Source organism: Coffea arabica, chromosome 2c (assembly GCF_036785885.1).
Source record: "Coffea arabica cultivar ET-39 chromosome 2c, Coffea Arabica ET-39 HiFi, whole genome shotgun sequence".
Classification (NCBI taxonomy): domain Eukaryota; kingdom Viridiplantae; phylum Streptophyta; class Magnoliopsida; order Gentianales; family Rubiaceae; genus Coffea; species Coffea arabica.
Window position 1 is genome coordinate 71,935,856 of NC_092312.1, and position 27,198 is coordinate 71,963,053.

Consider the following 27,198-nt stretch of genomic DNA (forward strand, 5'->3'; position numbering starts at 1 on the left):
CACTCAAGTGCCTGCCTTTACCTCTTGACCAATTCCAAATTTGTTCAGGAGAACAGTAAGGTTTTGAAGGAGCTCTACAGTGTGTTTGGATACCTCTTGACCAATTCCGAATTCGTTTCGGAGAACAGTAAGGTTTTGAAGGAGCTTTACTGTGTGTTTGGATAGTAAATTATTTGAAATAATTTTATAAAAAAATATTGTAATATTTTTTTTGATGTGATGTATATGAGATAACTCTGTCACCATTACTGCGTTGGAGGTAGGCCAATTGATCATCGCTTTTGTCTTCTCTGTTGCAATCGCGTTTTCAATCTTGTTGGCTTATAGTGTACAAACACTATGATAATGCATTTTATCTCCTCTGAATATCAAAGTAAAGTAAGACAGCCACGCTTTCAAACAGTTATCCTTAATGATGTTTAGATGATCCCAAATCCCTCATGCAACATGCAAATTACTCAAAGGTAGAAACCATCATAATGAGTCTAAAGACCTTTTGAATTGGGGGATATCCCGGACTCGGGGCACGGACGGTTGCACCTGCAACCGTCCCTGCCAGTTTTGGTCATTATCAACTGCGCGTAATTTTCTTTGTACATCGTGTAACTTTACTTGCACATCGCCTAACTTTAAAGCAAATTTTTGTGGGACCCACACATAGCGCGGAAATCGAGTTACAACTTGTTATCTCAACCGCACAAATTTTTGAGGGGGAATCTGGGCCGTTAACCGGACAGGGACGGCCCCATTTCCGGGATATCCCATCTGCTGCCCCTCAATTCTGGGTACTGTAGCAATGATAATATTTTAGCCATATGTTAGTAATTATTGGTATTTTAGCCATAATACCAATGATAATGTCCCAAGATAACTGAAAAAGGGCATCTGGCCTTGGTGTACTTTGATTAGATGCTATTGAAGGAAGGACAGAGTGCTTGTTGTTAGGATGTCATTTCCATAGGCCTATAGGAAGTGGCTGGTGAAGAAGTCTTCCATCGCCTTGCCATATGCCAACACAATCTTGATTGTGCTATAATGTCGACGAAAATGACAAGTTCCTTTTTGTAACATTTGAGAGCAACATGTCATTTGTCCCCATTTTTGCCAATTTGGCATATGGGGATAAACTAAGAGCTGAGGCTTATCTTTCTTGAAAAAGACGTCATATCAATCTAGTTATTCTAACACATAAATAACAGGTTCCCTCGTGTGCTTTCTTTCTCCCGAAAAGGTTAAAAGGCTTAGGAGAAAGACAGCCGACAGTCTAATCCGCCTTTTTTTGTACCCAAAAGAAGACAAATCTTTTGTGTTTTGGCTTCTATGCATTTTAGGACTGCGGCCAAGTCGAATCGAGTTTTAGGTTAATCGAGTCGAGTCTTCACTAAATTTTACTAAATTTGAACTTGAACTCGAGCTCGACGAGCCGGTAATTTAAAACTCGAGCTCGACTCGAATCAATTTAAATCTGTTTTCGAGCCGGCAATAAAAATAGTTATTTTATATTTTTAAAAAAAAAATAAAATAATATTTTTTTCTTAATAAATAATAAAATATTAAGGATATATATATAATTTTACTATTAAAATAAAAAATAAAAATTATATATATACACTTAAAATATAAAATATATATACTTAAAATATAAAAAATAAAAAATATTATATATATATATATACTCGAGCTCGCGAGCTAACGAGCTTAATATTTTGAACTTGAGTTCGAGCTCGATTTCGAGTCGCACCAGCTCGAGTTCGACTCGAGCCGCTTGCAAGCGGCTCGATTTGTTTGCAGCCCTAATGTATATGTCTATTGCTCTTGCTTCATATCAAATAACCAATTTGGCCGTCGAGGGAGTTTTAAAATTTCACTTTGTTATAAATCGAAGAACCAAATTTCTTATCTTACATTCTAAAAACATTTCTTCAACAGGTGTAGAGATACTTTTCTGAACCGGTGGTGGTTCATCGAATTATTCTTAACTTCTTTAGATCTATGTACTCATCTGGATTGGTAATGGCTCACCGGATTCGCCTTGATCTTTTTAGATCTCTTTCTTCCTGGTGTAGAATAGGAGTAGCTGCAGCAATTGTATACTTCCTATCAAATAGTGCACGTAGAATAGACAATTTCACTTGAGTTTGTGCTAAATGAACGATGTTGAGGTGTAAATTATAGTCAATGATGTAATTAAGCAGAATACGAAAGGCATTAAGCAAAATTTCTCTCATGAAATTATACTCTAGTGAAATTACAAAACAAAAAAAGACCCAAGTCAATTGGAAAATCATTTACACCAAGAAAACTACAAATATTTTTGGTAAGCTTCAATGAAAGAATATGGGATTTTGTTGCACTTTGTAATTATAGCCCATCTAAGCACCATCGCGCGAGTGAGTGAAGCTGGTCAAACATCTTGAAAGGTGAAATATTTATTTAAATAAATTATAATTTATTATGAACTGTTTATACAAACTTCACGATAAAAGCTGTGATATTTTGGCTATTTATTTAAATAAATTATAAATTAGTATCAATTATTTATACAATTTTATAAGGAATTAATTATGCAGTTCAGTTTCCGGCCCCTTCCCCTTTACACAAATGCTTAATCGGTTGACTTCCATCTGTCCCACGTCACCAAAAGCTAGCCCAAACGACATCGAACGCAGACAAACTCAAAGCAAAAGTCAAAAGAACCCTCAATAAAATTCAATTATTTCCTCCAAGGACACAAATCCAAACCGTTAGGCAACGTTTGGATTGAAGGAAACAGTAGAGAAAACGCGAATCCATTCATCTTATATATTAAAAAAATTACAAACGAAAGGAAAGGAAAGAAAATTATCATGTATTAGTTACATTTTATTCATAATTTAAAAAACACATAAAGATTTTTTAGAAAATTTAAAAAAAATTTTCATTAATACTGGCATTTTTTCCCCTCCGTTCCTGCTCACTTTTGGATAGAAAACAAGTCGACAAAAAAAATAACGAATGACTATTGGGATTACTAACTTTGAATAAAAGTACTTATTAATTGTTTGAATGCTTTAATGTATATTATTTGTAAATGTAGTTCAATAAGTACTTATTGTATTGAATAATATGTAATTTAAATTTTTAAAAATATATTTATCTCTTTATTTAGTTCATAATATAGGATAAAACGATTAAATGAAATATTTTATTTTTTTAAAACATAAAAACTATTTTCAAAGCATTAAATTTGGACTTTTGCTAGAAGTTCTTTTAACACCAAACCTCTACTCCTAATTTATAAATTGATATTCACCAAATGCTACAAAAATACTTTCAGCACCCAAAAATACTTTTTTATCAAAAAAAAAAAAAAAAGGTCTAAATCTTAGTGCCCAAAAGCAGTAGACTTGCGTGCCCAGCGCAAACTAGCATTATTGACCGCTTCAAGAAATCCCCAGAGAACCAGAACTCTTGACTTGAGAGGGAGAGAGAAAGAGACTAAAATAAAAAGCAGAGAAAATTCCAAAAAAAATCACATGAGGAAAAAACACAGATGGAAGCTGGACACTGCAACAATTTTTGCTATTTTGAGTATACAAACACCTTACCTTTGCCTTCTTCTCTTTACCAGTATTAGGGTTTTTGCAGATTTTTCTACTGCAACAACCAAAAACTCCATTTTTCTCTCCATTTTTTAAGCCATTTTTAATTACTTGAAATTACTAACAAACTCACGCAATAGTAAAAATATCGGTTTATCTTCGAAAACACAGGACAGCTCCAAAGGGGGAAAAAAAAAACAGCGGTTAAAGAAAAAGGTTTTAAAAAGTTGTATTTTTTAATGTTGAGAATTTTCTAAACTATCACATCATATTTATTTGTTTATTCATACTGGGATTATTTTACTACTAGCATTGATTGATAGAACCGACATGAAAAATATATTCTGAAACATATACAGATATATACATATTATATATACACATACGACACATTGTTGCTGCAGAGGAAGGAGAAAGGGGAGAAGCATTGTGAAGTACTTCTTCAACTGGTGAGTTTTTCTTTTGTTTAAGGTTTGCTGTTTGTTTGACATCGTTATAGTTGTTTATTAATATCATCAAAATGTTGATAATCTCGTATGCCTGTTAGTTAGGAGTTGTGTGATGTTTTTGTTAGTTTTTAGTCATCTGTTTTGTTAAATTTTTCGTTTTTGATGTAGTTCTTTAACTGTTCCATTGGGCTGTTTAGTTTTTATTGCAAAGTAATAAGTTTCTTTGTGATGATGATGACTCGTCAAAGGGTTGGAAAGCTTTTCTCCATGTTAGTAATGCTGCTGTTTATGCATATTATGTTCCTTTACCTGTTTATCGAATGCTACAGAAGTACTGTAGACATATTTTGCATGTTTTTGGATGGTTGTCTTTCGAGATATTACTAGCATAAGTAAATTCAGCTAAGCCTCACTTTTTCCCTCATGGAACTTTCTAGGATTCTTGTAATTGATCAATCAATAGTTTCAGTAACAGCAAACTTTTTTTTTGGTGATCAATTATGGCCATTTTTTTATTTAGTTATTTTTGGCTTGCGAAGAAGTTGTGGATTAACTCTCTGGAAATTTTTCTTACATCTTGTATTACGCAAAATTGCAGCGTTTTGATGGAAAATGTTTGTTAGGAGCAAGTTTTAGTAACTATGCAGATCAATCTGTTTTCTTTCCTTAATCAAAAGAACCTATAAAGGGAGCTCATTTTGCAATTCCATGATGTCAATTTCATTTGCCTCAAATTATGCAATGCTTTTCCTCTATCAAGCAAAATCTAAAAGTTGGATTCTTGTAGTGACTGCATTCAAGAGGAATCTGAAGAGTGGCTTTGTAACTTCTGCCATTTAAGATAGCTGCGCTGCTTTGATATGGCATTTACATGAAGAACGAGTAAACATATATTTTAGCGCAAAGAGACGAGAGAATGTTGTTTAGCCTTATCTTTCCTTGTTTTGATATTTGTGGCGGAGTTAGAGTGAAATAAACATAATTGGCACGGTGCAAAAGGTGAAGGCAAATGTCAATCTTGTAGCTTACAGAGTACTATTTTTCACCATAGCATGATAATGATATTATTCTCTATCTGCTGCTGTGGTGGTCCTATGATAGAATTGATATTTGGGCTTGTTGCTAATGTGCCACTGGAGATGTTTTTATCATTGTCTATGACATTAGGATTTCTTGCCAGTGTTTTTGGTGCGATCATCTTACACTTGTTACATCCTGCAGTATCTGAGTTTCTTGCCAAGATGTTAGTCTTCTTGTCCTGTTGCAAGTATTGTTGTCAATACCATTCTATGTTTTCCTGTACATTTTTGCTGCTATTATATCCCACGGTCATTCACTTCACGCTCAGTTCTTACTGACATTTATTTGGTTGCTGGCTCTTTTGTTTTTTCTTTTCTTTTTTTTTTTTCCTTCAAATTTTTTAACGGCTTTGGGAAGCAGCTGTTTTCTCATCACATCTTTGATAGGTATGGTTATTGGAATTTGGGGGCAGAGATTGGCTAATGGTTGTCAACCTTGGTCAGACTAAGCATTAGAGCATTTCCTGAGTTTTTAATCTCCGCTTATTTTGCTTTTCATTAAGCTGTTTGAACTTGCTTGCACCGGAGGTTCTCTACACCAGTATAAACATGTGCCTTAGGACAAGTCATAAGTTTCATACTAGACTAATTGCTGATACAGGCATTTGTATTGTTTAAGCCAAGCTTGTGATAGTCACTAGTCTCATATAACCCAAGTTTGACTTCTAGGTGAAGGAGAATACATATAAGGTTCATTGCCCAGTTCTTCCCCAGTTAATCTGGAAGGTGAAGAAGAAGATTCAGTATGGGCATTTAGAACTTCTCTGGTTGCTGACCTGGCTGCAATCTCAATCAGAAAACTTAATTGGCAAGTCTTAGCAGCATACCACAACAATTAACATGTGGTATTTCTATGAATTTGGTCAATCAGCATTGCTATGGACATTTTCAGAATACAATGTTGTAACATCTAGAGTCTTTTTATGCTACCAAATTACAAAATTGTGTTGATTTTTGTAAATTTTCTACTTGAAAGAATAGTAATTCTGAAATCAAATTTGTTACCTTCTGCAGTATGTGACGTGCATAGTGTATATGGGCAGAATCTGAATCAAGTAAATACTTTGTTTGTTTAGCAGGAAGACTATAAAAAATCCGTCTGTCGAATTGAAAATCTCTTAAATTCATCAATAGTATTATGTTTTAGATGGTCCCAGGAATGTTGTCCTTGCTTTTAAGAGGGTGAGATGAATTACTGTTTGTTGCAATTTTTTGTGGTAATTTTATTAATTACCTCCCACTGTGTACTCTTGTTTGTATTCTTGGTTTCTCTCTTCCTAATACGTTATGGTTACCTACTTACCTCCAATTGAGGCTAGTATTTCTTAGTTTGATTGTTTCCCTTGTCAATGCCCTTTCTATAAACAATCATCTGCTCTTTCAGGTTATAGACTTGTGCTGGAGGTCCTTCATATTGTAGAAGATAAGAGCGGAAACAAATCTCTGCCTGTCTTGGTAGCTTGGAGAAGAAGTGTTTAGTATTACATTGATTGCTGGAACGAAATTTGTATTGGAGCAAATGATGTTTCCTTATCTGGAATGGTGTAACATTAGATTTTTTTCCAGGTGATTCACTGTGAGCAAAATGTCAGCGTGTCTGAATTCTTAGTAGTGCTTATTGGTCCTATTCAGAACTCTCAATAGAATCCTATATTATTAAGTTAAGGTGAATAATTAGATTAAAGGCACCTGCTGAAAAAAGAATAAAAAAAAGACTAACTTTCTTCGATAGAAAATTTTTTGGTCACCTCCTGTGTTAAGTGTGTGTTATGCACTAAAACTCATAAATTTGCTTTCCAACTTAATACACGTGTTTCGCATCCTTGAGGTAGTTGTCATGTAATTAAATTTGGTATGTCAAATACAATTTGATATATATGTATATATATATATATATAGACAACAAAATCAAATGCTAAAGAACTATTTTTCTCGTCTTCTATGACTAGGTCGTGAATTTAGATTGCATTATTTTCTCTGAAATTTCATTAGAACTTTCTTTTATTTTTGCAACTTATATTAGCATCTCAGAAATTTGTTATCATCCAGGACCTTCATCTTGTTTACTTAAACATGACGATGGATGAAAGGGTTGAAGATCTGCAGAATCGAGATGAAACTCAAAAAGCATGGTCGATATCTGCACATGCCTTTTCCGATTTATCACATGTCTCACCATTGATGTTTCTGTACCTTCTAAAAGAATCATACACATGCGGTAAAATTCTCCATCCTTTTCTGAATTTGAAGATATTTTAATCTACCTCTTTTATGGAATCTGTTGTTGCTGAACCTTGCTGATTGTTTAATTCTTCTATTGAATTGATGATCATTATCAGGATTTCATTTTGCTTTCTTTTTTTGTCAATCGTCACCACGCATCCATATGGATCTAAGAGAAGCCACATTAGTGGCAACGTGATGGGAGGCGGCAAGGTTTGAACCCTTGACCTCCCACCCTACAAATACATGTGGTGGCCAACTACTTTATCTTCTATGGGTTAATTGGCTGCATAGTTGTAATAATTGAAGAAAGTCTTTTTTGAAGGAACAATGCTTTTATAATTTGCCATATTCATGATGGTGGAAAATAGATGTGAATCATGCTTGGATTGTGAGAAAATTTTTACCCAAATCATGAAGTTTGCCAGAAAAACTGGAGGAGATAACAACCTTTTATCATGGACTATGTTAGCCCTTCAGAATATATTCTTTAACCACCTAAACTGTGCCTTTTGAAGAAGCTTTCAAGAATTTACTAATTACACTGTTATATCTTACGCTCGGAAGAAGACAGGGTAAGGTTTAGAAATGGAGTAAGAAAGAAACAAAAGTAAGTTGTTGGAGAAAATGAAAGCATCATCTAAAAAGAGTTGAGTGTAGCATGAGAAAAATATATGAGATGAGATTTGTAGTAGCACTCGCCAGTGCGTATGACAAATTGTGGGGCTAAAGCACGATATCAGACTAGTCGGAATTTCTTCATTGCTGTTGTAGTCAGTTAGATATGGATTTCTTTGAAGTTTGGCAGAAAGGCTATCCACTTCCTATGCTGCTCATTATAGTGTTTGGTGAGCATATGATGGTATAGATTTAGCCACTGTCTAAACTTTAAAACATTGTTATGTTCATTGCAAGCAATAGTGACAATAACTTGGTTGTTTTACTCTGATATCAATTGATATTTTGTATCAATGTAAACTTACAGTTGCTTCTTTTGTGGCCAATAAATTGAAATCTTTAAGGTTTGCTGAACTAGTTTACAGAAGCATCATAATTACTGGATTTTATTGTGAATTATAGTAAAAGCATTTTAGATTTGAAGCTTAAGAAGCAGCAGTACTTTCTGCTTAGGTTTTGACAGCTTTCCTTTTCTTCAGTACTGCCATTGCTATTTTGCAATGTTTACTGCAGTTACTTTTATTTCCCTGTATTTCTATTACATAAATATTGCATTTATAGGTGAACTAAAAGCATCTGCCAAGTTCCGTAGACTTAAAGATCAAGTCCTTCAGGTCCTACACAATGGTCCCAAACCTGGACCAGCCATTTTTGTCGCTCAGTGTCTGTACATTTTGCCCCTATTTGATACATATCGCAACGGATTCAGTCACTTGATAATATCTGCTCTTCATCACTTTTTGAAATCGGGAACCACTCAAGAAGACAAACTAGAAGCAAAACTGCTAGCTGCCAAATTATTCCTGCTTAGAGTTCAATACAGTCTGGTTCATGATGAAAAGGTTTTAGTAAAGATCCTTGAAGTATTTGATGTAAGTTTGACAGATATAGAGATAGGCATGCAAGATCTGGATGCAAAAGGTGACGTTAGTCCAGACACAGCAAAAGTACTTATCGAGCAGTATGTATCCAAGCTGATAGAATCTGAGTCATTTATGACAGCAATTTCTTTATTAGAACGCTTCTCCATTCAATGGTCTGGAGAGCCTTTCCTACTACAGATGATTCAATGTAATAAATTTAGAGCAGCAGAAAGGTGGGCTACATTTATGGGAAAACCAATGCTGCAAGTGCTTGTACAGGAATATGTTAAGCAAAAACAACTAAAGCCTGCTTATGATGTTATAAAGGAAAACAATCTTTGCCAGGAATTTCCAGAAGTGTGTCAACAATATAAAGAAAGGCAAGTTTATTTTACTCATTTCTTGCTGGCATCCTGCATGTTTCAATCTTCCTATGGTCATAATTATTGTAAAAATTTACTTATTGTACTCGTCATATTGATAAGTATGAGTTCAAATTGCAGCTTGCTAAAGAAGCTAGCAGAACATGGCTGCTGGGACAATGCAGAGGCAAAGGCGAAAGGCAATAGACAATATTTGGAGTATGTGGTAGGTGGTGTACACAATAGAATTAGATTAACTCCGTGGATAATTTTGTCCTTATTATCAAGAAAAACAAAGGAAAGGCTTTTCCCTAATTCTAAGTTGTTAGTGCACAATAGTTTGCTGAAACCAACTTACTGTAGTTGACCAATGACTTCCTTCTCTTCAAAAATAGTTGTCTGAAATTGGATTACCACCAAAGTTTGGTAGAGTAATTGTGTAAGTTTGTTGAGATCCATTGTGGCCTGGGTACTACGTGGATATATTTCTACTTTCCTCATCTTGGACTTCCTCAATCCTGTAGGATTATTATGGTGTTCTACAACTAGTGCCATAATAAAACATATCAAGGGAAATATATGTTCATCTTCCCTGACAAATATTCTTATGCTCAAATTAAGAAATGTTTTGGAGATGTTTCATAGAAGCTATCGTAAACATTTAGTCATGCTTTGCTTAATGAATATAGAGGTGATGTGTCTGAAAGGATGATAGAGAAGAATCTGTTTTCAAGTTTATTCTGGCTTATTGGTTAGGATTTTGCTTTAGGATTGAGCACGTCAGTTTACCATTGTATCATCCTTTCACTGTGGTTCAGGTTCCAAAATGTAAAGGTCCTTGTAGTGGAATGAACTTGTTAAAAAATCTTAAGGTGATTATTGTAGCGGACAGTAATTGCTCCTTCAATTTGGCTTAACCACATGACAGTTGCAGGAAGAGCCTTGGAGAAGTTCTGGTGTTGTGGAATTCGTGGTACTGTGGGTCGATTAATACTCCGCTGAGGGAGAGACTTATTTAGAATCTAGGGACATTTTTTGCTTGGTGTTGTTAATAATTTTCTTTCTTTTCCTTGTTTGATCTTCTCATCTCTGAGGCTGCATTTGCCCATTCCATCTGTTCTTTGTCCCCCCCCCCCCTCCTAAAAACCCAAAAAAAAGTCCATCTCTTCCAATTCACCCACTGGTATTAATGTGCACCACTCATGTGTATGTCATTTGTGTGTGTGAGAGAGAGAGACACACATGCACAACACAGAGAGAGAGAGAGACAGACTGAGAGTGAGTCGAAGACAGCTAGAGCTTTTCTTAGAATCCTCCAAATTGAGGAGCTTATAGACTGGCTAGTCACTTCTCTCTTGCACTAAGCCACTGGGCCCACAGCAAGGACTAAATTTCGTTATTTTTCTTCCAGATGGTTTGAATGTATAATCTGATAAATGTACACCATTAAGCAGAGGCTGAGAAATTAGTTGTTATATTTTCTTTTATTGAATAATGAGTCACTACCTACCTATTCACAATCGTTGACAATAATTCTTACTTCAGCATCATGCATATATAAAGTTCCACATTTTTGCTTGTAAAAGAAATATTTGCCATTAAAATTTCACATAGTGGAAATGTTAGTAACTCCATACAGTTCTTTGGTAAACTCCATAGATACAGAAGTTGTGGTCTGCAAATTATTGTGCATGATTTTTTATTTTTACTTCTCTTGAGACCTATGTAGTTTATAATATTTTAATAATTTTTACATTTTAAGGTATATTTGGCAATGGAAGCAGGCTACGTAGAGAAAGTTGAGGAACTCTGCACGAAATACTCACTTGAAGGTTTCGAGAATGTCAAAAGTAAGCTGGATCTCCATTTCTGTACTTGATTCTTACAGCTTTCTTAATATGCATGAGAAGCAAATTGGTTAAGTGTTACCTGCAACAATTTATTCACTCCATTCTTATGTTTCTAACTGGTTCTTGCTTGGTTTACTTATAAGGCAATTTTATTACTTAAGAAGATGTCATGCAGATTTGATTTGAAATGAAGTATGTTGCATCTGCTTATTATGACTGCTATTAATTTGTAAAATGCAAGTGCATTGAATTGTTTTGGCAATGCTAAGCCACAGCAATACAGCATAAAAGTTAGCTTAATGGTTCCGGGCTGGCTAACTTTTCTTTTCACATTGTTTACATTTGTGAATTCGAAATCCTTATCTGTTGAATCTTCATTTGAGTTGACGATGATGCAATGATCTGAATATAGCGTCTTTTCCTTCGCCTCTCATCAGTTGTTTTCTGTGGTTTTACATCTGCCATCATCCATGCACAGCTTTGAACAGCTTGTGCATTGATATTAGGTGGAGTGGAGATTTTGTACCAGATAAGCAAAGAATAACAAAAACTCATAAAAGAGTTAGTAAATGCCTTTTAAAGTTATATCCCCAGTATCAGATATTTATTGTATTCACTGCATCTATTTTCCTATCAAATTCCATAAAATACTTAAGTTAGCAGCCACTCAAACATCCTGTCCTTTTACAAACAAGGAAATGGTTGGTTATGAAGTTTTAAGGTTTGAAAGAAAAATTTGGTAGTACTTTGAATGCGTGCATGTGCTTGTTTCTCTTTGGGGTGGGGGTTTTGTGGTTTTTTTTTTGGGGGGGGGGGGTGGGGGTGGGTGATAGATAGAGAGAGAAATATAATGGATAACAGAACCTTATCAGAATAGATATAGAAGGTCCTTTCTTCTAGTCCCTCTCCCATTGCCCAAGTTTTAACAGGAGCGCTTTATGTCATGATTTGCAAGTTTCATTTGTAAGAAGATATCTGCTCTGAAACTCCGCCGGCATTTGGTCTCAATTTTTATTGAGGCAGAGCCGCTTTTTCTGCTTTACAGAGAGCATGAGATGAAAGCACCTAATTTTGAAATTTTCAGATCACGATTCCTACAAATTTTCTTTTGCTTTTGTATAATTCTTCAGTAGTCTTCTTGTTATAAGGGTACATCATCCACTTCAGATACCAACGAGAAATTATTATTTGTTTGTAGACCATTTCATTTGTTTAATTAACATTAGAATAAGTAGTACTTAAATCTATTTGCTTCATTATTGTTTTGCAGAGACTGAAGCAAATCTCAGAAAGAGTTGCTACCTGCATCTTGACGACTTGTGCATCGAGGATGTAGTGTGGGTTGATGAAGTAGATGGTTTGCGTGATGCTACATTCCACCTTGAGGAATTTAAAGTTGTTGGCCTTGATTCTGAATGGAAGCCCAATTATGAAAAGGGCAGTGCACCAAATAAGGTAATGCTATGGAATTGTCTGTTTTGGTGCTTTTAAGAATTATGCTTTGTCAGGAAGACTGATAATTGTTTAGCACATGATTTAGCTGGAGATGTTTTGATGCTGATGACAAATGTACCTTAACTAAATTGGCTTAACTTCTTAAAATGCATCCGCCAGAAGGATGCACGGGTATTTTCTTACCAAAACCCTTACATTTTTATGCTAGAATAAAGAGATTTTTCTCAAATCCTGCTGCTGCATATGAGCAACAATATGTTCTTAATGTTTGCCTGTTTATTGATGGATGTCTTAGAAAGCATTAGTTCTCTCTATTGTTTTCTTCTGCTTGGAGGGTTCAAAAATCTTTTCCAAGTTATAAAGAAAATGCTTGGTGTTTCACAGAATTTATTTTATTTTATAAGAGAAAGTGATCTAAAATTTGTTGCTCATTGGCAAAACAAATAAATAGAGGACCAATTTGGAGTACTAACATAACTTCTACTCGTACAATTAGTGGATGAGGAAAACCGAAAGAATGAAATTGTAAGTCGATTTGAAAAAAAAAGGGTCTTATGACTAGTAGAGAAAAAGGATTCGTTAGCATGTGCTCAAGATGGTATGAGAACAAAAACTTTGCCTGTTTAGTCGAACTGGGGAAAAAAAAATGGTCTTATGACTAGTCAGGGAATATCCTTATTCACTATTCAGCCTTGCACAAGCTTCTATCATAGGCCAGGAGAGGAAAAATGCTTCTCTGCGTCATGGTGGCCTTATGTTAACCTCAGTTCTTAACCTGCTACCCTCTAGCTCTGAGAGAACTATTGTTCCTAAGGTTGACATCACTAAATTGGATCATTGTTAAACCGTCTATATGCATTTCATGTTCATCTGTGGTTTGTTTGCCATAGAGATGTACTGCATAAAAAATTTGTTACCCTGTCTAATTGTAGAACGGGCAATTTTCTTGGCATTAAAATATGGTACGGTCCTTTCTCTCCCAGAGTCTCCAATTTCACATGATCCTTGACTCCTCATCTATCCTCTCCCCCTCCCCAACAAAAAAAAAACCAAAAAAAAAGTAATTCCTTTGTGTACCTGTAGGTGTTTGGGTGGGGGTTGAGGGTGGATCTTCTGCAAGAAGCAAATTCTGTTATGTAGCAGAACAATTTTGTGGTGTTTGATTGGTAGTATGTTTCAAAATCTAACAGTGCTAGACATGCTCTTATCGTACATATTGCTTTTTCTTCTTTTTTTTTTTTTTTGCAATTTCTGCTTGTTTTGTGAATTTTCAGGTCTCTATCATGCAAATTGCTTCGGAAACCAAAGTCTATATACTTGACCTGATAAAGTTATATGACAGTGATCCTGATAGTTTAAATCAATGTCTAAGCCGAATATTGCATTCTTCCAGGATTCTGAAACTTGGTAAGTACAAAACACTCCACAGAGCTTTACAACATAATTATTCCGTTATACTTGTACAGATATTTGCTTCTTCTTTAGTCAGGATTAAACCAGTTAATATTCCTGAGTTTTCTTGTACTACATTCCCATTTTATGATCTGACTCGTATTTATTACCATGAAACTGTTGGATTAGTATCGGCTTATCTGTATAGTCTGTTGTACCGAACCATTGTGTCCGATTTTATCTAAAAGCACTGCAATTTCTTTCTTTTCTAAAGTAGCAAGCAATTTCTGTCATATTTTGGTAGTTAGATTTATACGTCAAAATAATACTGGTGGTTTTGACATACAAAACTTGTAGGCTACAATTTTCAGTGTGACATCAAGCAGCTTGCTTACTCTTATCAAGATTTGCAGTGCTTTGAGCACTATGAGATGCTGCTTGATATTCAGAATGTGTTCAAGGAACACCGTGGTGGTCTCTCTGGTCTAGCAGAGGTGATTCCTAAATTTGGCATCTTCAAAGCATGCTCAATATAGTATCTCTTATGGCATTCCTTCAAGTTTCTTTTGCTTATAACATTTCAACATATATTGGCATCAATTACTGAACTTTCTGATGGACATGAATAATGTTAATGGATACAGAAAGTACTGGGACGAGGCTTAAACAAAACGAGACGAAATAGCAACTGGGAGAAGAGACCTTTAAGCATTTATCAGGTGTGTGATCTTTTAACATTCTTTTTTAATCGATTTATGTGGACTCAACTTTTACTCACAAGTAAGATCATAAATCTCAAATGTCAATGGAGGCGTGGACCTGTTCTAAATACTGGTACCACGCTAGCAGATTGAGGGAACGAAGTGCATCTATTAATCTTTGAAGTATCAACTTGGGCCTAGGTTCTCAGCAGTTAAACCACAGTTGTTGCGGATAGATCACTGATTTAGATTCAATGTTTCATACTCATTAACTTTTGCGGCTCTGATTTTCAGATTAATGTCATGTTGAATGCTTGTGCAGTTAGAGTATGCTGCTCTTGATGCTGCAGTTCTCCTCCACATTTTCCGGCACGTTCGTGACCATGTACAGCCTGCAGCTGTTGCTAATGAACACAGCAAAATTGAGTGGAAATCTTACATTGTAAGCACAATATTGTCCCTCGCCGTGCTGTGCTAGATCATCAATACTGAAGAAAGGTTTGCACAAGGGAAGGGGCATACCCCTTATTGTGCTGGTTAGCTATAAGTTAAGTTTTCTCAATTTCCTTAAATAGATGTTTACCTCCAAAACTTTTCAGGTTTCGCACAAGGACAAAGTTGGAAGAATCAAGAAAAGGAGCTAAGAGCAGAAAAGAGAATGTTCCTGAGGCAGATGAGGGTGCCCTGAAATCTTAACAATTCACCTGAGGAACATAATGCTAGGGACGCCTAACCTATATTTCGGCCGAATTCTCTTTTAGCTGTGGCAGATATTTTCTGTTTTGACAAATAGGGAAAGATCTTTGCTATAATGTTTATGAATGTGCATATGAAACTTGTTTAGCAGGGTAAACAATGCCTGCAAATGAACGCTTTTAGTCCTCAAATGGACTAATTTTTTATTTTGTAGACCCCAAGAGGTTCAATTAAATGAGTAAATCTATGGGGGCTTAAACGATAACTCCCTTCCCTAATCTTGTGTCTTAGATAAACAAAGATCTCTTAGCAAATTCTATATGTTGGTGTATTTTCTTGATTGTACCTTTATGTATACGCTGGCAATTAGAAATCTTGGTCGTTACCCCCTTTTATAATTTCCACCTACGGTACATTCGAATTCTAGTCTCATTAACGTCTTCTTGGGGAGTCAAAGAATTCTAAAGGAGTCAAAGAAATCTAACTTTTCATTACAACCGTTCCTTGGCATCTCTGTATATATCTATCTATAGCCTGAACTCTCTCTTCTCCTCCATCTCCTCTCAACAAACCATCCGGAGAAGAGAGAGACAGAGGAAGAGGAAGAGAGAGAGAGAGAGAGAGAATGACCGAGTTCGAGGCTAGTCACCGGAGGACGGCAGGGCAAACTCTAGAAATCATCAATGGTAAAGCATATGGTGCAAACAATGTATGTGTAATCCGATCAAATAACCATTTTGCAAACCAAGCTGGAAGATATCAGGTTACGGAGCCAACCAGCACCCCAGCACCACCCCCACCACCACCAACGTCGTCGTCTCGTTCGTGGATCGATTATCGCCAATTGAACAGAAGAAAGAGAATTGCTACCTACAAATATTACGCATACGAAGGCAAGGTGAAGAATTCTATCAAGAAAGGTTTCCGTTGGATCAAGCGTACCTGCAGGAAAATAGTTCATGGATATTAGGTATAGAGCTAGACGTGAAATATTGAGTTAGATGACCATGAAAAAGGGTTTGTACGGTTGGGGTACAATATCACTTTCCATGCTGCATGCAAGGTCCATATTTATTTGCGTGTGCTTTTTCCTCCTATTGATATCTTCTTTCATCGTCCAATATTCTATGCTTTGCAGAACATGAGATCTCGCAAAATATGTTGGCTTTATTTTCTCTGTTTCCTTGAGAATTACGTAGAAGAATGTGGTTTGCTCATTGAATATGAGATCAAAATCTACCCCGAATGAGGGATTCAATTGCCAGAAAGCGATCTTGGCAAGGGGTAGATTCATATTGAAGCTATTTCCGTTGCTTCTCCTTTGTTTTCCTTTTTGTTTTGGCACTTTTCATGATTTGTATGTATTACGTTTTTCCGAATTGTTGAAATGTAAAAGTTCAAGCAGCATGGCATATTAATATCTCCATTATGACATGATACATAAGCTCTGTAATGTATGATTCCACTAATATTAATCGTAATCAATTTATGTTCGTTTATCTTTCTAAGTTTTGATTAATTTCATAAAACCTAGGAATGAAGAGCTAGAAAATGTTGCAAATGGGAAGTTGTCGAAAAAAAAAATCCAAAACAATTTTCAGGTTCTTTTCTGTTTGGGTATATCAATTGTTAGAAAGTTTGCAGTCAAATGACACAATAATCAAAAGTAGTTTAAGCATGTTCCACTTTCTTCCTGTTAGGTTGGAATTCTACACCTACTATTCTCATACTATAGCATATTGGACTGCTAGTCTAGAGACTTTACTCGATTTAGCGTGTCATGCCGCTTATTTTACCCAATCTGTGTTTCAACTTCCAAATCTACATGAAGCAAATATGCCTTCAAGCACTTTTGATTGCAAGAAAAGTGTGTTCATATCTAAGAATGACTTACTTGACACAGTATTTCTTTCGAGTTTATATAAATTTGTTAACTCTTTTTGTCCCGAGAAAGTTCCAAGTGTAAAGGGGGATAAATAATTTACATCGATAATCAATGTGTTCATGTGAGTTCTTGATAGACTGTTGGTAACTCACGAAACATCAAGTGAAATAGAGAAGGACAAAAAATCTACACAACCCTCAAACTATTAAATTGATCGATTTTTAGCCTTTCAACTATTAAGTATATATTTTTGCTTCTCGAGCTTATAAAAGGGTATGTTCTCCACCCTTTAAACTAGAGATATATTTAGAAACCTCCCATGAGGTATATGTTAATATCACTTGGCATCTTTGAAGTTTCAAAAATATCATTTAACTCCTACGTCAGTGAGATGTGACCATTGATCACTATCATAGCATACGAATTGAAAAAATTATCTTCACTAATTTAACAATTTTTGGGCAAAACATTATGGAAGAGAAAATTTTTAGGCAAAACATAAATCTTGTGTTATAATCAAATTGGTAGAAAATTTAATATAAGACAACATAAAAGAGTAAAACTGGGAGAAAAGTGATTATTACAAGAATATTTTAATGATATAAGAGTGAGATTGTTATGAAATATACGATTTTAGGGGTGGTTAGTGATATTTTTAAGTTTTAGGAGTGCCAAGTGATATTATTAATACACACCTCATAGTAGGTTTTTAAATCATCTTTAGTCAAAAGGACGGAGAACATACCCTTTTAGAAGTTTGAGGGGCAAAAATATGCATTTAATAATTGGAGGGTTAAAAATCAACCAATATAAAGAACTATAATAGTTTGAGAACCATTCAGATTTTTTGTGCAGTAAAGAACTATGGGTATCAACTCTTCATTGATTAAAACTAGGAATAAAGGTGACAAGGGCCGAACGGTTACCGGAAAACCATTCAAGGCGATTTTGTGTAAAATATACGTGACAATGTATAACTGTAAAATAAAATTTTGTAAACCCTACACATAATGTGAAAAATGAGGTATAAGATAAAATTTGAATCTTACATTTTTTTTAGCCAAATCTTGATCATGAATTTTCGGGATCTGCAACTGTTCCTGCCTCTCTTCCGGGATAAAGGTATACAAGTGTGTTATTTTCTTTTTGGTTGTTGGTATAGTTGCCTGTACCCCCACCCCATTTAGTGAAGTTAGATGTACTTCCTTCCTCATTTCCTCTTAGGTTTGTTGGAGCTAATACTTAGATTATAGGTGTAACGATCTAATTAAAATGCTAACAAAATGGGTTTTCAATTTGACTTTATTGGGTTTACTAGTGGTGACGTTTGATGTAGATCTCAACAATGGGGGGGGGGGGGGGGAATGCATCGAACATATGTTTGATTATATAGATCAACTTTAGCTACTGTTAAAAAAAAATAATGCATTGCCCAAAACTTGTTACTTGAAATCGTTTTAGGCTGTGTTCTATAATGGAAGTGAGTAAAAAAGAAAAAAAAATCTGTTTATTTGTTTATAAAATTTTGATCCAACAAAGAGGAGAATGTTTCTCATCTGCCTTGTTAATTAGTTTTGGAACAAATTTACTAGACCTCAAATTTCACTTACAAAACCAAAAGAATCACAATTAGTCCCAAAATGTAAACTTGTATCACAAATCCATATAGTAAATGCTTGGCTTAAAATTTGTGAAAAACATTAGGATGCAATATATTGACAGGGATATTAACTTGGTAATTGTGAGGTCTCGAATTCGACTTTCAAATTCTTCTTTTTCTCCTTTTTCCCTTGTAAGATTTGAAATCTCGCTATGAACTCAAAAGCAACAACAAATTCAAACTTATTGAGAATTATTCAAATTTCCATTTTAAGTACAGTAGCTGATTAGTAGAGTTGTTAATCGAATAGGGTAGCTCGCGAGCCAAGCTCGACTCGGCTCGATAAGAGCTCGACTTAGCTCGTTTATTGAGAGAAACGAGTCGAGCTCGAGTTCAACTGGATACTCATTTAATAGACGAGCCGAGCTATGCTCGACTCGTTTAAAACTCGACAGGCTCGAATAGTAGGGGTATTAGCATCATTTCATTGTGGATTTGATATTCTAACCTAATTCATTCTCCCGTTTCAAGCTCAATAAGCTCGGCTTGTGGTTTTCACTCAAGTTCGAGCTCGAGTTTTGAGCTTGATAAGCTTGACTCGATAGAAAACTCGAGTTCAAACTCGAGCTCGAATTTTCTACCGAATACACCAAGTCCATCTCGAACAACTTATGAAGCTCGAATTACTAATCGAGCGAACTCGAGCTAGCTCGATTATCATGTGCTCGAGATCGACTCGGCTCGTTAATAGCTCTACTGATTAGGCCTCGGCTTACGGATTCAAAGTTAAGGCTCTAGAAATTAGGGGTTGGATTTATTTTGAATACTTTGTCCAAGATTAAAAGACAAATAAAGAATGAAAGAGAAATTGTCCTTAACATTGAACAGCTGGATTAGCCCAAGCGGCTGCGGGATAGTTTTGGGCTTTATGTGGATCGTAGGCAGGGTAGAAGTCCATACTATGATCAAGCCCAAGAGCGCCAGAACTGTTGCTAGACGACGTCGTTCATGCTGGCCAAAGGTTCATGTAAAACCATGAAGCTTGAAATTTCTCATATTAAAATTTCATAAATCAACGCAGGTTTGTGAAAAGCGCGGGAAACTCAAGCCCCAGGCCACCGCCGGCGACTGTGAAGCCCCGGAAACCTAGTTTAATGGACGATCACGATCTTGAGCTCGAAAAAGTGAAATTAATCAGCTTAGCTGTCGAATTCGGATTCGATGAATACTCCGCTAAGAAATGCTTAGATCGCCTCATTGAACTCTACGGTAACCCCAATTCTTCCTTTGCATTGTCCAATCATTTGATTTTCATACTGTTATAGAGTATTGTTTCATTCTAACTTTGTTAATTTTTGAAGGCGAGGAGGGCAGAGATTTCATCCGTGTGGAGTATTGCGGCGATGATTTTTTGGCGGCATTGGCGGAATCCATGCGAGACACGGAGGACTGGGAAAATGATGATTTTAAAGCAATGGAGTCTGAGGCTTGTGGAGCTTTGGCCGAAATGCTGGACAAGGATATTAAAATTCGGGTCGAAAGAAATGAGGAAAGAAAGGATAATGGGGGTGTTATCTCTGAAAATTCTGTTCAGGTTATTCTAGATTCTTCTTCAGGTGATAGTGAGAAAGATGACGACGATGATGATTTTGTAATTCCTAGAAAAAATGGTGGTAACAGCATTACAATTCAGAGTCAGGGCCTTGATAGACGTTCGAGTAAAAGAACTTCGATGTCTCAGGTATTAGATGCTTTTTTGAGTCAGTTTACCTTTTTCCAATTTAATTGTGTAAAGTTGGTAATTATATTTGATACCATAGCTTGTTGGGGGCGCGGGTGAGGCAGGGGCAGAAGGTGGAGGTTTATTAAGGCAGTTTTGAGAGAAGTTTTATTGGAGTGAGTGATACGCACCTTTTGCAGTAGTTTATGCTGAGTCAATGGACAAGTTATAATTTTACGCTCTGGAATTATGTTAATTATCTTTTGTTGTAGTCCACTAGGAATTTGGAAAATAACGGGCATTGTGTGGAGGTCCCTTTTCCACATTTCAAGTGAGTTAAAGTGGGATTTTTGAGATTAAGGTTTTGGAATTTGCACGATTGAAACCAAAAAATATATATACTAGGAGATTTTCAGTTCTAATTTATATGAAGCAAACTTGAATATTTTTTTTTTACCAATTTTTTTAATTCAGGTAACAGAAAAAGAGAATCATTTGAATGTGCTTCTGTGTAGTATTTTAAGTAAATAAAGCTCATCTACTCTGTGCCTTTGAGTTGTATTAACAAGCCTTCCGGATTTTAAATGTGCTGACAGACATTTTCCTTGAAGGAGTGCATAAGCAGTGTTACACCTAGTTCAGTTTCATCCTCAGGGAGATTTTCAGACAAGACAAATAACGAACCCAGGACCTTGACATATGAGGAGTTGCTGCATCTGGATGACATTGAATTGGCTAACGTAGTTGTATTTGGAAACCGTAGCTTTCGGCCTTTACAGTATAAGGCTTGTAAAGCATTTCGGGAACAGAATGACTGCTTTATCCTCATGCCAACAGGAGGTGGTAAAAGCCTTTGTTACCAGGTCAGGTTCTTGCTTTCTTAATGGGCTTTCATCTTGCAATTTTACCCGAATTAACAGACAAAAGTTTTTATAGAAATGGTTGTCTCAAATTTATGATTTGTAACTTGTTGGCCAGTTTAAGTTTTTTCCGAATTCTGCATTGAACTTACAGCACTCTAATTTGCTTTATTTGGTCAAGAAATTTATTATTTTAGTTCCCTACAATCGTTAAGCAAGTGATCTCTGCAGGCACAGAAAACTGCCATAGGCATTAGTGTTTTTATTCTTCTTTACTGCAAAAAAGGTCAAGCAGTCGAACTATCTTCTTGTTTATTTGGTTTTGGTATGTATATGAAGCATGAGGATATGTCTTGCCTTAAGTTGGAAGAATAATTTTGTGTCCTTTTTCTCCAAGTTATATTTTTCTATTTTTGTTCTGTTGTATATTTGAATTGGCAGCTGAAAGAGGGTTTCTTGTAGTTGATTTATTGGCTACAAAGACTGCCTTCTCTAATTGACTTTCCTCTGACACTGGGGTAGTTAATTAAGGTTGCTCTTTAGGCTTGCAGTCAAACATCGATTTGTTCCAACTTAATGTGAGAGTTGAATGAATATGGTACATAACTAAATTATATGTGTGAATGTGTAAAGGAAGAATGGTCTTTTTTCATTTAGGTATTAAACATTGCTGTGTCAACAGTCGCTGTTCTTATAATGTTATTGCACTGCAGCTTCCAGCCATTTTACAACCAGGGGTTACAATTGTTATATCCCCACTGCTTTCCCTCATTCAGGACCAAATTTTCACCCTGAACCTCAAGTTTGCCATACCATCTACTTTTCTAAATTCTCAACAGACTCCTTCACAATCTGCAGCAGTATTTGAAGAATTAAGGCAAGGATCACTTTCTTTCCCCTTGCTATAATGTATGTGTTTCTTTTTCCTTTGATTTTTTTCATCTATAGTGAATAAGACTCACAATTTCAAGAAGTCAAACATCATTTGTTTCTTTTCTTTAGGAACTTGCATCCAAAATTTCCATTATCTTAACAGACCCTTTCTTCATAAAAAATTTTCGAGTGTTGATTTTTCTCTATTAATTGCTTCAATAGCTAATTGACAACTTGTGCAGCGATTGTCTACGTAATGGTTCTTTGTGTTTGAGTATGACAGTTATCATTCATTTTAATGTTTCCAGGAGAGTTAGACCATCATGTAAGCTACTTTATGTAACTCCTGAAAGAATTGCAGGAAATTTACCATTTCAAGACATCCTAAAATGTCTGTACAGGAAGGTAAGCTCTAAGTCCATTGTTTAGCTTGTCAGATCTGTGATTTAATGTCATGTGCTTTTGGATCAGTTATTCTGATTTAAGATACTTTTGTAATTTGGCAGGGGCAATTGGCTGGATTTGTTGTTGATGAAGCACATTGTGTAAGGTCTGTGTGTGGGAATTCTTCAGAAAATCAGAGTAGAGGAAGTGTCTTAATCATGAATGCCAAAATTGGAAACCAATAAAGAAATGAAACTCATGTCTGACGTTTCTAATTATCAATTGCAGTGTATTACCGAATGGGATAGATGTATTTCTTAAATCAAACCAAATGGCTGGAAATTCTTATGTTGCATCCCTTAAAAGTTGTATCCAATGAACCAATTGAATTTAGTATACTATTTCAGGAGATATTTACTATCGTTTTAGGGAACATAGAAGAAGGAAATTGCGTGAAAACTTGAGAGCATGAAAATATAAGTGAAATTTGGGACAATATCTGGCTTGTTCTGATGAGGTGAAATGACCATCTAGTAATCTGGTTTACTCCACATTTCAGCCAATGGGGACACGACTTTCGTCCAGATTATAGAGTTTTGGGATGCCTCAAGAGGAACTTCCCCAGTGTTCCTTTAATGGCATTAACAGCCACAGCAACCGAAAAAGTTCGTGAGGTAAATTTGTGACTTCATCCCAACATTGTTGTTTGTCTTGTTTGCTGTTTGTCTTAGGCTCATTTTTCTCTGTAGGACATCTTAAATGCCCTTGCAATTCCTCGTGCACTCATTCTGGAGATGAGCTTTGACAGGCCCAACTTAAAGTATGAAGTACTTGAGAAGAGCAAAGAACCACTCAAGCAGCTTGGAAGATTACTGTTGGACCGTTTCAAGAATTTATGTGGCATTGTGTACTGTCTTTCAAAAAGTGAATGTGCAGAGGTCTCAAAATATCTTAATGAAAAATGTAACGTCAAAACAGAGTATTACCATGCTGGATTGGCAGCTCGTCAGAGGATAGCAGTTCAAAAGAAATGGCATGCTGGAGAAGTCCATGTTGTATGTGCCACGATAGCTTTTGGGATGGGAATAGACAAGCCAGATGTTGTGAGTCCTGCATACTGTTCTTTATCTTCTTTGGCTTTTCATTATGTGCTAGCAAATTCAATGGTTGTTTTTATTTCATCAATGGTTACTGTGGAATAAGTAAATCCGTCATGAAACAGTTAATTCAATTGGTTAACACCTGACATGATAAATCTGTGATAAAAATTTTATTTATCCGTGCAAAGCTTTTGTCTGATATGTTGTTGGTCAAAATATTTGTCATAAATTATTTGATGAAGACATGTTTTGTTTGCAAAGTTTATCCAGTGTTAATTTTTTACGTTTGCTTACTTCTCATACAGATGCTTTTTGTATGTCCAGAGGTTCGTTGTTCACAATACAATGTCAAAATCAATTGAAAGCTATTATCAAGAATCTGGAAGAGCAGGCAGAGATAACTTTCCTGCTACATGCATTGCTCTATACCAGAAGAAGGATTTCAGTCGTGTGGTCTGTATGTTAAGAAATGGGCAAGGGCGCAAAATTGAGAGCTTCAAATTGGCTATGGATCAAGCTCGGAAAATGCAACACTATTGTGAACTTAAGGTAAGTAATTTAAATTACTATATCCCTCAGACCTGCTGCTAAGAAAGTTTCAGCCTTTCTGCTGCAGAAACACACACTCTTAGACAAAGTGCTAGTTCAATTTTTTAAAATCCATTGTCTGATCTTTTGCAGACTGAATGTCGTAGACAATACTTATTAGCTCATTTTGGAGAGTCCTTTGACCCAAACGGCTGTAAAAATGGTTCTAGTCCCTGTGACAACTGCTTGAGGGCTTCCTCATAGAGTAATTCTAATCGTGAGTGAAAGCTATGATAGGGAAATCATCTTTGGGTGCTTACATCTATCTACTCGTCCAAAGAACAAGCAAGCAGAAACGAAATGGATTGACATGTGCCCAAGTCAATAATTACATTATTATTGTTCAACACATATCCGGGGCACTGGACAGATGTTCTCACGCTTGTTTTCAAGGTAAATACTTGGTTTCAACGCCTTTTGCCCAATTCGTTTAAAGTTGTAAACCTGTATTCCAAAATGCTATCAATGTGACAAAGAATAGAGCTGGAATGTGGAATGTTACTAGCAGTCCGGAAACTTTACAATTGTAACCTCCTCTTTTTCTTTTTTGGTGTAGAGCAGGAGGGGGGGTGGGATTCAAGAAGTGGGGAGGAAGTTAGGAGACTAGAATTCAAAACTTTTAATTTTGGAGCTTCAACCTCAACTATTAAGTCAAAGTCTGCTCGAGAGAATTGTAACTTGGTATTTGGTGGAGAGGTAGGTATTGAATGATATTTTCTTAATGTCATATTATGATTTGGAAAGAGAGAGATGGAGAGAGAGTTTTTCCTCTGATCCTTTTCCTTCTGAAGAGAGAGGAAGGCCTCCTGTAATGTTAATTTCAAGGAGACAGAAGTGCATGAAGAGCTGGACTATGGTCAATAATCGCTGCTTGCATCCCATCGCATTTATATTCTTCTTCTGAAGAAATGACACGCCATTTCAGAATCTTGATGGACGCCTGACTTTAGATCCATCCATCCATCCATCCATCCAATACACGAGGCCACATGCACACGTTCATTGACCTGCTCACTGTTATACTACTATTGTCTAATGCCCCCATCTGTGATAATCGTTGGTTGAAATTAACTAATGATTTGTGCCCTAATAATGATTCAGGACCACAACAAAAAATTATGAATTTGCGCACCCATAAAATATGTAATCTTTGCTACGATCTTGTGTTGTAACTTATACAACAGTTTCTTGAAAAAATTCTTTTACTTTTTGTTATTACGACGTATAGGGTATTCATCAAATCACTCCAAAGAAGTCCCATTTGTCGTTGCCGACCAAAGGTGAAGGGGAAAAAAAAAAAGAAGAAAGATTCATTGAACCCACTCGTCTCTGGCCGGCTCTCAATAATCGCAGTCGACGCCGAGTATGGAAAGCTCTTCTTCAGATAAGTTCTTACAGTGTCAGTGTGGCCTACAGCTTTGACTTTGGAGCCTGCTCCGCCTTTGTTTTTTCTGTTCTTAATTAGTGGAGTATTATTTTTAGAAGCCACGATTTTATGCAGCCTCCAGCAAAATGGAAAAGATCTACTACTACCGAAATTTCAGGTCATATTTAGGGGTGGCAATAGGGCGGGGATCCTTCTCCACTCCCGCCCCGTTGTCAAATAATTCCCCCCGTCCCCTGCCCCGATTTCTCCCGTGGAGAAAAAAATCAACTTATCATAAATGTTGACTATAATAATTCAATTGTAAACAATGTTAAATAAGATTAAAAAGCTGTCAAGATGAAAATAAAATATAACAAATCAAGTTACATTCAGTGCGGAGGAAGGGAACCGATCGAAATAAAAAAGGGTTAGGGGCAAAACAGGTTGGAATTGGATAGCTTTGTCTTGAGGGGGGTGTTAGAAACAAATCAACAATAGTCCAAGAAATTTCTTCAATTATACACCCGCTCCATTTCATGCGCCTCATTGGCATCCTTAGTCATATTCATTAGATTATAAAAGTTTCAATTTGATTATTAATCTTTATCCTTGAAGACATTAAAAACTTTGCCCCCAAAAAATTTTTACAAAATTGTAACGATGTCCTTTTAAGTATATTTCTTTATGGGTCTTGCCTAAATTGTTTTATACCAAACTCTCAGTCAATTTTTTTAAAATGTATTTACCAAACACGGTATTTGTTGCATTTTGAAATGTACGGACATATGTAACAAATTCCTTTTTTTTTAAATTTATAAGTGAAGATCTTGAATTCAGGACCTACTTACTTATATTCCTTCCACCTTACTATCCAATTCAACTCACCTCTGATTCAATTATTTAATAAATTCAGTTATTTGTTATTCGTTAAAACTTATCGCCAAAAACAATATAAACAGGATAACTAACCAAGCGAGTCCCCTATCAATAGTCTTACAACTATCTATGTAAGACTTGCATATAATATGTTGTTTAATTTTAGAATTCGAACTCAAGGGTAGGCCTTCAAAATTATCAAGTGAGTCCCAAATAATATCGATATAATTTGAACACAATAAAAGACCAAATGTGAGGCTTTAAGCTTTCATGCATTAGAAGCCTAACAGCTTAAAAAATTAATGAAACTGTGAAAAACTTTTGCTACTCACCAAGAAAACATAAGCACTCGTTAACAGCATATTGGATTAGTATTTTTTTTTTCCCTGTCCATTTGAACGTCTAAATCTCCAAATAAACTTGAATTAAATATTATTTACAATAATTATTATAACATTTTTTAAGACATAAAAATAATTACAAATATAAAAAAAATAATTAAAAAATATATTTATGATGTATTAGTACATCATTCACTTTCGATTTAGAACATGCCAAGTCAAAATTCACGATTTAGTTCAAGAAAGGACTGCGACGGCAGTCCGTGGACTAGACTA

General features: G+C 35.7%; 2 protein-coding genes across 9 annotated transcripts; both read left to right on the forward strand.

Annotated features, from left to right (window-relative positions):
- Positions 1 to 3,396: 3,396 nt before the first annotated feature.
- Positions 3,397 to 15,607, forward strand: LOC113727767 (uncharacterized). 6 transcript variants are annotated; one of them, XM_027252104.2, is made up of 13 exons: positions 3,398 to 4,030; positions 4,818 to 5,029; positions 6,494 to 6,675; positions 7,159 to 7,327; positions 8,572 to 9,253; positions 9,377 to 9,461; positions 10,998 to 11,085; positions 12,356 to 12,540; positions 13,815 to 13,947; positions 14,290 to 14,426; positions 14,577 to 14,651; positions 14,956 to 15,075; positions 15,233 to 15,607. In XM_027252104.2, the coding sequence occupies exons 4-13, from the start codon at positions 7,183 to 7,185 to the stop codon at positions 15,275 to 15,277; spliced, it is 1,695 nt and encodes a 564-aa protein (XP_027107905.2). In that variant the 5' UTR covers positions 3,398 to 4,030; positions 4,818 to 5,029; positions 6,494 to 6,675; positions 7,159 to 7,182; the 3' UTR covers positions 15,278 to 15,607. The 6 variants fall into 6 exon arrangements, 5 of the variants coding, with proteins under 5 accessions (XP_027107906.2, XP_027107905.2, XP_071932443.1 ...); XM_072076342.1 differs by lacking the exon at positions 4,818 to 5,029 and adding an exon at positions 5,779 to 5,917; XR_011839629.1 differs by lacking the exon at positions 4,818 to 5,029 and having other exon boundaries at positions 3,397 to 4,030; positions 14,928 to 15,075.
- Positions 15,608 to 19,890: 4,283 nt separating this feature from the next.
- LOC113727768 (ATP-dependent DNA helicase Q-like 1) lies at positions 19,891 to 25,490 on the forward strand. Of its 3 annotated transcripts, none has more exons than XM_027252106.2 (10): positions 19,891 to 20,083; positions 20,176 to 20,555; positions 21,131 to 21,397; positions 22,108 to 22,271; positions 22,576 to 22,672; positions 22,774 to 22,817; positions 23,211 to 23,325; positions 23,401 to 23,754; positions 24,076 to 24,300; positions 24,433 to 25,490. In XM_027252106.2, the coding sequence occupies exons 1-10, from the start codon at positions 19,969 to 19,971 to the stop codon at positions 24,541 to 24,543; spliced, it is 1,872 nt and encodes a 623-aa protein (XP_027107907.1). In that variant the 5' UTR covers positions 19,891 to 19,968; the 3' UTR covers positions 24,544 to 25,490. The 3 variants fall into 3 exon arrangements, with proteins under 3 accessions (XP_027107907.1, XP_027107908.1, XP_027107909.1); XM_027252107.2 differs by having other exon boundaries at positions 21,146 to 21,397; positions 24,433 to 25,489; XM_027252108.2 differs by lacking the exon at positions 24,433 to 25,490 and having other exon boundaries at positions 24,057 to 24,277.
- Positions 25,491 to 27,198: the final 1,708 nt, after the last annotated feature.